At 37.1% G+C, this 12,369-nt stretch overlaps 1 protein-coding gene across 1 annotated transcript in view; it reads left to right on the top strand.

Moving 5' to 3' along the window:
* Nucleotides 1-12,369, top strand: part of LOC107657355 (myosin-IIIb) — a 142,163-nt gene that overhangs the window by 100,550 nt on the left and 29,244 nt on the right. The window contains exons 31-35 of the mRNA XM_016445397.1: nt 111-316; nt 3,462-3,573; nt 4,598-4,760; nt 6,145-6,225; nt 10,445-10,499. Coding sequence (XP_016300883.1) covers nt 111-316; nt 3,462-3,573; nt 4,598-4,760; nt 6,145-6,225; nt 10,445-10,499 — 617 coding nt within the window. The remainder of the gene's footprint in view (nt 1-110; nt 317-3,461; nt 3,574-4,597; nt 4,761-6,144; nt 6,226-10,444; nt 10,500-12,369) is intronic.

The raw sequence follows: 12,369 nt of genomic DNA, 5'->3' as shown, positions 1-12,369 counted from the left end.
GTGTGTGCGTGTGTGTGTTTGTGGGCGTGTGTGTGGGTGTGTGAGTGCATGTTTGTGCGTGTGTGTGTGTTGGTGTGCGTGCGTGCGTGTGTGTGTGTCTTCTATTGTAGTACTCTCTCATGGACCTGCTGTCTAAGATGGTGGTGGGAACGCCTCATTTCGTCCGCTGTATCAAACCCAATGATGAGCGGCTGGCTCTGCGCGTCAATAAGGAGCGTGTGATGGTTCAGCTGCGATACACCGGCATCCTAGAGACCGTCAACATCCGCCGGCAGGGCTATTCTCACCGCATACCCATCGAGGAGTTTGTTAACAGGTAGAAAACAGCCACAGTGCAACATAACGCTGGCAGAATGAGTGTCGCGCTTGTCCCGCAGGGCCCGAGAAACAACGAAGATCACACAAAACACGAGCTGCTAATGAGAGCGGGAGGAGAGAGATTAGGAATGACTCAATGAACACGACATCCTGAGAGAAGACTGACGATTCACAGCAAGTCAGAGAGAATGTTGTTGAGTTAAATATTTGATGCACAAAAGCTGATTCCTGAAGTTGCAACATCTAGTTAAAACGGAAAATGTTTTCATTTTGTGGTTCATTAAGTACATTTAATTAGTGGTTCTTGCTTGTTACTATTGCTCATGTAGGGTTAGAAAACCAAATAAACTCTTAAAGGGTTAGTTCACAATTAGTTTGGTCACACTTTAGCCTGGGGACCAATTCTTACTATTAACTAACTATTAACTATGACCTTTACCTCAATAAACTCTTAATTTGCTGCTTATTAATAGTTAGTAAGGTAGTTGTTAAGTTTAGGTATGGGGTAGAGTTAAGGGATCTAGAATATGCTCACACGAAATAAAGCATTAATATGTGCTTTATAAGTTCTAATAAACAGCCAATATGCTAGTAATAGGCATGCTAATAAGCAACTAGTTAATAGAGCGAATTGGTCCCTAAAATACATTTTTACCATTCAATTAATGGTGTTTGTTGATTGCTATTGCTCATATTTATAGTTAAGAATCTAAATAAACCCTCAAAGGGTTAGTTCACCCAAAAATGTCATTCCAAACCAATAAGAACCAATTCATCTTTGGAACACAAATGAAGATCATTTTAATATTCTCTGATTTGGTTCTCGTGTGTCATGAAAGCATGGTTTACCATATTTGATGAGCTATGTGTACAGGATGTGCATTGATTAATGTTTGTATGTGAATAAAAGCATAAATGAAATCTTTTCATCATATAAAGTGAAGACTTGGATTAAACCGCTTGATTAATTTGGAGTAGTTTTTATGAACTATTTCAAGATTAACATTTTTGGTTGATTTAAAGGATGCACAGTGATGAGAGATTATTAAAATATTTTCCTTTGTGTTTCAAAGAGTAACATTAGTCTTATGGGTTTGGAACGACATGAGGGTGAGTAAATGATAACAGAATTAAAATTTTTGAGCCATTAAACCCTGAAATATGGCATGTAATTCTTGTGTGCTGTCAAGTGATTAGACATATGGACTTATATTGAAGGAGAGACTCAAGCTATATTTAGATCATAGTATTATAGACTTGAGATTCTGTCAATAAGAAACTATCAAGCACCCACCCATAACGCCAAAGAATTATATCAGCATTATTATCAGGAAACATATAAATGTAGATTTAGGTTCTTTATTGACTGGAATTCCTGCTCTGTTTTAAGAGGTTATGTTATGAAAGGTGGTCATAATTATTAAGTTATCCTGCAAAGAAGAAGGAAAAAAAAAACATTCGGACTCCAAGTCCAGACTTCATCAGTTATGCAGTCAAATGACATTATTCCGGGCGTTCCTGTTGGACCACAGGAATGTTATTAGATTTAATTAGCCGAAGCTCTTGGGCTTCATGAAAAGAAGGAAAAAAGACAGACAGACAGACAGACAGTTAGAGAGATCAAAGCTCTATGAGCGCATATTGAATAGACCCACCTCCTCTAGTGCTCACTAAAGCTCCTGGGAAACTTCACGTTGCAGGTTTATTATCTATATATTTTGACAGCTCTGAACGAAGACCATAATCTCATCAATAATAGGTCATTAAGCCTCTGAGAATACAAGTGATGCTAAATTAGACTCTGGCTGAGTAATTAGTGCTGAAGTGGTACTTTGAAGGGGCGGAGTGAATCCGCTGAAAGTTTCTCAGCGCCGTGGAAATTCATGGTCCAAATTTACTTTTCCGAGGCTTTTGGGAATCGCACTTCATTTTCCATAAACTTTTCTCTTTCTTGCGCTTTCTTTCAAGCCATCCATCTCTTTCTCTCGTGGGCCGTGAGACGGTGGACATGTAGGTCATCTCTTTTACATAAACATCCCAGACAATTTCTCTGCGCTCAGAGGGGCCGCTCAGACGCAAGAGCCTCGCCGGCTTTTTTTCCCGTCATCCTTTTGATCACAGAAGTGTCCTGATTATCCGTATTTTCCCCAGACGTCCCCGACCAGTTGGCATTAAAAAAAAATAAGTACTCTGTGACCGTTCTGTTTGCGTTTCCTTCGTCGGACAACGTCTGGAGCTGTTCCTGATCCGCACTGACACCAGCTCCGTAAAACCAGTTTCTGTATGGATTCAAACGGATCTTTTTGGAAAACCTTGTGAAGGAGAGCTCTTTGTATTTTCAACCCGAGACATAACAGCCATCAGGAGCATAATTATGAAAGACCACGGTTCAAGTGGAATCAAAGGCAGTATTCTTTCTTAAACACAAAGGCTGATATCTTCCTCTTCAGAGTGAGTAAATGCACCCAGGATCAACCGCAAGCTTCAGATGTTTCTATGAGACTCATTTATGAGATTCAGGCCAGTGTATTTATAGGCAGGCATATTCAGAAGTATAACTGATGGCTCCCAGACAATAACAACAAGGCAACAATGGCCCCATATCTAGTGATTTATCAGAGAATCAGGCGACGCTTTACCTTTCTGCTCTGACTGTCAGAGGTTTTTGCAGCAGGAAGATGTTATCATTGGAATATCTAGAGTGATCTGGACCATAGTCTTTTATCTTGTTCTGTGCAAAACGGTCTTAAAGGTGAAGTGTGCAATTTTTGCTGCACTAGTGGCACCAGACGGAACTGCAAAAATAAGGACTGGCTATGTTTAGTATGTAGTACTAAATTTAGTGAATGATGTCAAGTTGAAAAAAAAAAATAGGTTATTGTGCTGCAGGAGTGATTATTATTATTATTTTATTTTTTTGACGTTGAAGACATGCAACGGTGGCGTAGTTCGTTTAGTTTTTTACTTCTGTCGATTGTATTTTAAGCATCAAAAGATATTTAAGACATTTGCTCTATACAACTTTGTTTGATACAGTATGATCAGTAAAGTTAATGAACGTTTGAGCTCATAAAGAAACCTAAGTGTGCTTAGCACTCTCCACTGTTTGAGTGGTGTAATGCGTAATTTTGATTTTCTTGCAGGTACTACTATCTGGCCTTTCGTGCCCATCAGATGCCAGAGGGCAGTAGAGAGAACGCCATCGTTATACTGCAGAGAGCCAAACTGGACAACTGGGTCCTGGGAAAGACCAAGGTACAGTTATCATCATCATCCCGTTTAAATATTTTGTTCATTTTCTGTTCATCATTTTTTCTCCATTAGTGTTCTTCAATTTAGTGTGTTGTTTTGCAAAACAACAAAAAGTACTAAACATACTATTGTACTACCAGTAAATTGTACCCTGTACTGCATAAAAATAATTACGCCTATAATAAAAACGCCTCGGTGCATAAACATAAGATGCGTCCCAGTTTGCATAGTTATGCACTATTTTAATGCTGTATTGTAGTATAAATAGTGCGAGTAGAGTGTTCACACTGAAAATTCCAAAAAGAAAAAGTGCCCAACCAAATGATGCACTTAAAGGGATAGTTCACCCAAAAATGAAAATGATGTCATTAATTACTCACCCTCATATCATTCCAAACCTGTAAGACCTTCATTCATCTTCATAACACAAATTAAGATATTTTTGATGAAATCCAAGAGCTTTCTGACCCTCCATTGAGAGCAATGCAACTGAAAGGCTTTCATTTTTGTGCTCATAACAGCTGTTAGAATGTCTACTAGAAAATGCATAGAGCAGGAAGAGCTCTGGACATTGACCAAACTAACTAAACAAGCTCTACACATGTCTGACTTTGTGCCTCAGAGACGGTTAAGTGGGATGTCTACTATAGATATATGTAATTTATTATTAATTTACCTTTAATAGCACAGAAAAGCTTTCTCCTTTAGTGCATTTCTGTCAGACCAATGCTTGCAGAAAAAGTATTTATGCGCCAAGGTCATGGTTTCTTTCCTCACATTCTTTCACAATCGCTCACTCTCGCTTCTGTCTGTCTGAGAAGTCAAGGTAGTTATCTGTGAATCTAATTGACCAGATGGTTGGCACCTGCAACTCTGGGGAAAAAAGAAAAAGTTCAAAGTGTCCTTTTTCAAACTGAACCCCTTGATGATTTCGTGTCCCCCGACAGACACATGAAGGTGGTGTTTTTATTGTGAGGTATGAGCATGCTTCCCTGCATCTGCATAGATGTGTGTTTGTGTCTTGCAGGTGTTTCTGAAGTACTATCACGTGGAGCAGCTCAATCTGATGTTGCGGGAGGTGATCGCGCGGGTGGTGCTGATGCAGGCCTACACCAAAGGCTGGCTGGGAGCTCGGCGGTACCGAAAACAGAGAGAGAAACGCAACAACGGAGCGATTATCATACAGTCAGGTTCTTGCAACCCAGACTCATTACCAAATGACTGTGATACAGTAATAGATGCATGTGCAGGGCTCATGTTTAGGCTAGTTTAAGAGGATCAATGCATTTTACGTTTGTTGATCATGTGTGACGATTTATTTCTGCAACCAAAATAATGTTATATATCTGTCTAATATAAAAGAGGACAAAATATGGTTAGAATGGATGGAAAATGATAAACAAAAATGGGCTGCACTATACTGTATGTCATTTTACAGCAAAATCGTGTTTATAATTTAACAACTCGCTTTATATAGACTGTTGTTCAGAACTTTGGGGTTGGTAAAACTTTTTATGTTTTTGCTCAGAAAAGCTGCATTTATTTTGGTAAAAAAAAAAAAAATCAAATAACTGTTTTCTATTGTAATACATTTTCAAATGTGATTTATTCCTGTGATGCAAAGCTGAATTTTCAGCATCATTACTGCAGTCTTCAGTGTCACATGATCTTCAGAAATCATTCTAATATGCTGATGCTCAAGAAAATTCTAATGTTGAAATCAGTTGTGCTGCTTAATATTTTTATGGAAACAGGGTTCTTTCATCATTAGAAAGTTTAAAAGAAATACAGAGTTCTGGCATGAAACTCTAGATGGCGCAGTCCGATAGGTCTAACTCAATCTGACCTAATGACATCATTATCACATGGCACAGCTGATTGGTTCTCTCCTGTATCGGTAGCCAATGAGCTCGCTGCTCAACATTCAAATATATGACTAGTGCTTGATGTAGCAGTTTGCAGCGTGCTTCAGAAACCCTCCACCTTCCCCAGCTCCACCTGTATAGAGATGCTACGAGGTGATTCATGTATGCTATATGGGGGTTATTTCATGTATGTTATATTTGCAGCAGCAATAGTACATGCTCACAGCAGCATGTTGTGGATGTATTGGCAGTAGCTAGTCTCGGTACTTGCTCTGCCGCAGCAGCAGCAGCAGCAGTGTAGCAGATCTATTCCGCCAAGACCAAATACGTTAACATTGTCATGTACATTATTACCATGCCAATCCCTCCAAGAGTTATGACAGAACATCATTTATTTGAAATATAAATATTTAAAAAAATGTCTTTACTGTCACTCTTGATTACTCTAATGCTGAATAAAATTATTAATTTCTTTTAAATTAGAATTTTACTGACCCCAAAAATAAACACAGTTTATATTTGTGACTGTTTATCCAGTGAGAATGTTGTGAGAATGAGAAAAAATCTGTAATACTAGTTGAAAAAAAATCATTATTGTTGATCTCCGTTTGTATTACACTGCTGTGATGAATACTAGAAATTGTTTGCTACTATAAACTAGTATTTTGTGTTTTAATCCCCTCATGTCTCTCTTTGTGTCTCTGTGTAGCCTGGAGGGGTTACGTGGCCCGTCACAATCTGAAGCAGATAAAGAGAGAGCGTGAGCAGGCTGCTGTACGGATCCAGTCAGGTACACATCTCTGAACGCTCTGTGCAACTCAAATAAAACTAATGTCACAATACTGTGGAAACATTCCCTGGAGAAATTCTACTCTTTACTTTAATTTCCTTTATTTTTTCTCTCTGTGTCTCTCAATTTCAGTGTAGTGTGATTTATTGGCATGACAAACAACACTCATTTGTAATGCTATTGCATCTGAACTGCAAACAAGGGAAAAGTGCAAAATAAAGTATAATAGAAATTATGAAAATCAAACAAGAACTAGAAGAAATAATTGTTTTTGACTCAAAAGACACTGAATATTTAAATATTTATATTAGTTATATTATATTATTTAATATTATACAAAAATGATACATACCCCATTAGACACCATTCAAAAGTTTGGGTCTGTAAGGTTTTTATTAATGTTTTTTATTTTTTTTAAGAAATTAATGTTTATTTAGCAAGAGTGCATTCAAATGATCAAAAGTGACAGTGAACATTCATAATGTTACATGCATAATGTTTTCAAATAAATTCTGTTCTTTTGAACTTTCTATTAATAAACCAAAAAAAAAAAAAATGTATCGCAGTTTCCATAAAAAAATATTAAACAGCACAACTGTTTTCAGAAATGTTTCATGTGAAGACTGGAGTAATGATGCTGAAAATGCAGCTTTCCCATTACATGAATAAATTACATTTTAAAATATATTCAAACAGAAGTCAGTTATTTTTAACTGTATTTTTTTTTCACAACATTGCTGTCTTTATTGTAGTTTTGATCAAATAAATGCAGCCTTGGTGAGTATAAAAGTTTATTTCGGAAACATTAAAAAAATCATACTGCCCCCAAACTTTTGAATGTTAGTGTAATTAAACATAAACCAAATATATTAATCAAGTTGACTGGACCATTTGGAAAAATAAGAAAGAAAAAGCTCTTTCTTTCTGTCTTTCCAAACCTCTCCAAACTTGCATTTTTTTTTATTTTTCTTCCAATCATAAACTCCAGCATTCTCACAAAGTACCTTTTTTGATCTCAACAAACAATCCCACAAACCAGTGCTGCTAAATTAATAATGTGTGAAGCCAGCGTCTCTTTTGCAAGTTTGGGTCGCAGCATTTGCTCCCCATGTTTCAGTAGAATGCTGCATTTTGAGCTTCTCTCTTTGCTTTCATCTGTTTCCCAGTGCAGGAGCGGAGAGAGAGAGCGATAGAGAGAGGGATGGGGGCTCCCTGACACTTCCCCCTCACATTCCCGGCCCATTACAGACTCTCACATACCAGAAACAAGATGGCTTTTTATACTGTCACCCTTTTCATCTGAAATGTAAATTAATTCTTACTTGGTGTGGCCTGACGGAGATCAAAGCGGGCGTATTAACCTTCTCGGGGCGCGTCTTCTGAGGGTGTGAGGAGGGAGGGGCGGAGGCAGGGGTCCAGGGGGAGGAAGGAGAGGGAGGAGTGGTGCTATTGTTCTCCTCTCCTCTTCTGGAGTACTTCAATTCCCCTTTTTGGCAGACGTCTCTCTCTGGCTCTGTGCTCGCAGTGTGTGCGCTGGTGCAGGTGGCGCGGTGTTTGGCCACATGTTCAGAGCCGTGTAGAGGTGTGTGCATCCACTTTGAGGTGGGCCGCATTAGCATTTCTAAAACAAACACTCGTCTTTCAAACGGTTGAGATCCATAGGCTGAGAATATGCTGAGCACAGTTTGCAAATTAAACAGTGGCTTTCAGTAGGGAAAATGTTTTCTATATCCATATAAGATATCTATAGGAAATTACTGGTGAGCATTGTGTTTTGAGGTTTATCTTGCACAAGCAAAACTACAGTAAATGGCAGCTATATGAAAGATTTTATAAGGCCCGTATTTATTATGTTTTATAATGGTAGTCAAAACATCATTGACTCACTTCATGTCATTCCAGACCTGTATGCATTTTAAACCTGTATTCAGAAAAAAATGAAGATATTTTGAAGAATGTCACTAACCAAACAGTTTCAGGTTTCTTTTTTTTTTTTTTTATAATGTGGACGTCAATGGAACCATGACATTTTTCAGAATATCTTGTTTTTTGTTCCATAGAAGAAAGAAACTCATACAAGTTTGGAAAGGCATGAGAGGAATAATTGATGACAGAATTAATTGAATTCATTTTTGGGTGAATCTCTCTAAGGCATTATAATGCATCCATTGCCTCATAAAAACACCTTATAATTAGTTTTATTGTCTAATGATTAATCGTAACAATAGTTATAATACATTATAATACTTACGTATTAGTAGTTATAATTTTTAGGAGTGTGGTAATTTTATAACACATTATAAACACCATGTTATATCCACTTAAGTTATAATGGATTATAGGTCTTATAGTTATAATGTATTATAAGTCACTTAAATTGTCATTGTCAGTATCTCCCTACATCTTATGAGTGGTTTGGAGTGGTTGTTCATATTTGAGTATGAACAACTACTTCACTGTGAGCTACTTTAAGCTCACTGGTAACGCATTTAAATCTGAATCAATGCAATATGGTTTTGTTGAATTTACAATACATGTGCAAATGTGTCATACAGCACATTCATGATAACTTATGGCTACTAAAAAAAACAGATAAAGACGACTTACAGTACAAATATAATTACCACATTGTAAAGCCTTTTGGATTTTTTCAAGAAGACTTTGCATTTCTCACTTTACAGTAAACATAAGATGTAGTAAGATACTGTGCAGATTTTAAATAAACAGTTTCAATATGACTGAGACTTGTAGCTAGGGGAACTATAATCCATTATAAATTGTGTAGTGAATATGACATGGTGTCTGTTCATCATGTGTTATAATTAAACCATCATACTCTTAAAAGTTTAACCACAAATAGTTAAGCATTATAATGTCTTATAACTGTTGTTACAATTGTTCATGTCCAACATAAGGTTTTTATACTTGCAATATAATTATGGTATTAATGCGAAGTGTTCAAGCGGTGTTCCATAATTTGCATCCTGTGTTGTATTTCCCAAAAGTATTGTTAGCCTACTATATATGCAAGTTTTGTCATTGCGAGTTTTGTTTCCAAAAAAACATAAGTCCAACAAACATTCTCAAACACCATCATAAAGTTGTTTGTAGTTTGTTGTTAGTATGATATGGGCACAGTAAGCAAGCCAGCATGCAGCACATTCTGTATAAGTATGTCAACAATCAGCAGTGTTCTTGAGGAGGTGTGTAAATGTGTAAGGGAGTCCTGGAGTGTGACATGAGGAAACTCAAGATGAATCAAACACTAATAAAACGAAACGACAGGGAACAAAAAATAGCGAGGTACTCCTCAGGTGATGTGTTCAATAGAGCAGCATCTCAGAGAAATTATGTCGTGGAGAAAGCTGCTGACGACATTTAATTACAGTATATGGGAGTAAAGTGTACATCAATTACATACTGCATGTTAACGTGGTTAAAAAATGAACAATTTTCTGTTGTGTAAATTAACTGTACAGGAAACAGTTGTGACTAGCAAGTTAGTTTCTACTATGATGCATACCGTGGTTAAGCAGTAAGTTACGATGTGTACAAGAAACACACTCCTGGATGAATATACATCTGAACATAACACATGGCAAACTATCCACTTCCACACTGTTCCCAGTGGTTTGTGTGTTTGAGTTCACACCCTGATCTGCTCTGATTAAAGCTAAAGTTTTGTAAGTTTTAATTGGACGTCTCATTGAAAGTGGATTAAATGACTGATTTAGCATTTTAGAGCAGCGCTGCTGCTTTCATGTGTTCTGGGGTTTACACTCATTTGTATGAGTGATAAAGTACTAATTACTCACTCAGCTCATTGTGTTTTTATCCTAAACATTCACTTAGTGTGTCTGATCAGAGGAAACGGTTTATCCGAATCTATGTATACAAGTAGGAAACTTTTACATTACATTCGATACAACCAAAAATAAAAAAATTGCTATTAGTCATACTAATTTGTGGGATTATTTTATTAATGGAGTTTGCAAACATCACCATTATCATTGCTCAAACTTAGTGTTCGTGATTTGGACAAACCCACTCTCTGTGTTAATCTTTAGAGCACCTTTTGTGCTACAGATTCCTCAATTGGTGTGCTGTTACATTTCTAAGCAGTCATATTTATAATTATCTCTTTGTAGATGATAAAGCTAGTAAATTGTGATTTGTGTTATTTTATTCATTGTATGATCGTGTGAATATGTTGTTACAGCATACAGAGGCTACAGAGTCAGGAAAGACTACAGACAGAGTCGACAATGGACTGGGTGAGTGAGGGTGTGTTCATTGTGTTTGTTTCCTTTGTATGTTATCATAGTGTATTTTTGCATGATTGTGTGTTTAGGTGTCTGTTTGTTCTGTACACTAGGTCCCCTACGGCCTGTCCCAGTGATGTTGTGTTATGGTGTGTGCAAGCATTGTATTCACCTTCCTTAAGTCACGACTCTTGAGTGACTATCCACTCGCATACACATGCACTCTGTGAATAAACACCAGTAGATGATCGTCTTTAACCTTTGACAGCAGGTTCTGTTTCTGACAGATTATGTTGCAGTGCTGAATGCAAGTCAGTGTACAACAAAATGCTGATCAACTCAACTATAACTACCAGCTCATTATAAAAAAAAACAAAATAATGCAAGAAAGGTTGAGAGTGCAAAATGATTTAATTTGACCAACAACAAAAAACATGCACAAAACAAAACTTGTATTAGTTTTGTTTTGTTCTGTTCTGTTTTTGTTTGTTTTGTTGTTCTGTCTTGTCTTGGTTTGTTCAGAAATGACACAAACTGCACTCAATCATGCACTGCCCTCCACAGCTCAAGGTGTAAAAGGAGGTGCACTAGAGACTTTTTGAAACATATTTTAAAATGTTTGCCTGTTTAAAAGAATATGAATCCTAATTTACATTCCTAATGAATTAAAACGAGCTCTCTGAGCTATGGCTAGGTTTAGTGATTTATCGTACAGATTTATATTATTTTTTTGACCTATGCAGCAGAGAGATTGCTGACAATCATATCATAACTCGTTTTAATAGATTTCATAAAATCCAAAGTTTTCATCCGAGAGTCTGAGGGTGTTTTGGGTGAGTGTATATGTTTGTGTGTGTGTGTGTGTGTGTGTGTGTGTGTGTGTGTGTGTATCCTCCAGCCAGTTGGCTTATCAGAGGGGATTCTCAATGCTTGTTTATATCAGAAGTCTCAGTGGTGAAACTTCAAACCTCACACTTTGCTATTCTGTTTCATCAGGGCTGGAGAGAAGCGTTATAGATTTATTTTGACATCAACTGGCCCAATTTTCCCCTGTAAAGTTCATAAACTTACCTACATGCTCATTAACTGACAGGAGCAGGTGTGTTTGTGTGTGTGTGTGCACCTTTAAATCATACATGTTCATCAGAGTTACTGCACTAAACAGTTATGTCAGGGTTGGTGACTGTGACAAGCTGGATGATGATGCCATTGATATTGACATTAATATGTTGTGTTGCTCAGGAGACTTATGGCCTGACAAATATTTGCTGTGAAGCTATTCACACATTTATTTTTTTTAAACAAATAATTGAATTTTTACATACACTGTGTAAAAATATTGTGGCTAAAGGCCTGTTCACACCAAGAATGATAACTATAACTATAACTATATAAGCGTCCACAGCACTGTTTATTATAACCAAGTGCTGCAGTTTTGTCACTTTAGGTGCTCAAGCCCTTCAAAGCAGGCTGCCAGTGTTTTTACATTTACATTTATTCATTTAGCAGATGCTTTTCTCTAAAGCAACTTACAATTGGGGAATACATTAAGCGATTCATCTTAAAGAGGCAAATAGACACAGGAAGTGCTCGTAATACCAAGTTTCAAGCATTGTTCAAATAAGTACAAGCTAGACAGGGAAAGATTAAAGAAAAGAGAAAAAGGTTTTTTTTTTATTAGGATGAAGTCAGATAATGACGAAAGAGGTGAGTTTTCAGCTGACGCTTTAAAATTGTCAGGGATTCAGCATTCAATGTTCTGGAAAGTGATTTTGAGCCTCTCTGTGATGGTACCACGAGGCGTCACTCATTAGCGGATCTCAGACTTCTGGAGGGGATGTAGATTCGTAGTAGTGAGTGGAAGTAGGCGGGTGCTGAGCTT

Source organism: Sinocyclocheilus anshuiensis, unplaced genomic scaffold (genome assembly GCF_001515605.1).
Source record: "Sinocyclocheilus anshuiensis isolate Anshui unplaced genomic scaffold, SAMN03320099.WGS_v1.1 scaffold355, whole genome shotgun sequence".
NCBI classification, from domain to species: domain Eukaryota; kingdom Metazoa; phylum Chordata; class Actinopteri; order Cypriniformes; family Cyprinidae; genus Sinocyclocheilus; species Sinocyclocheilus anshuiensis.
This window is presented reverse-complemented; position numbering and strand designations above follow the sequence as displayed.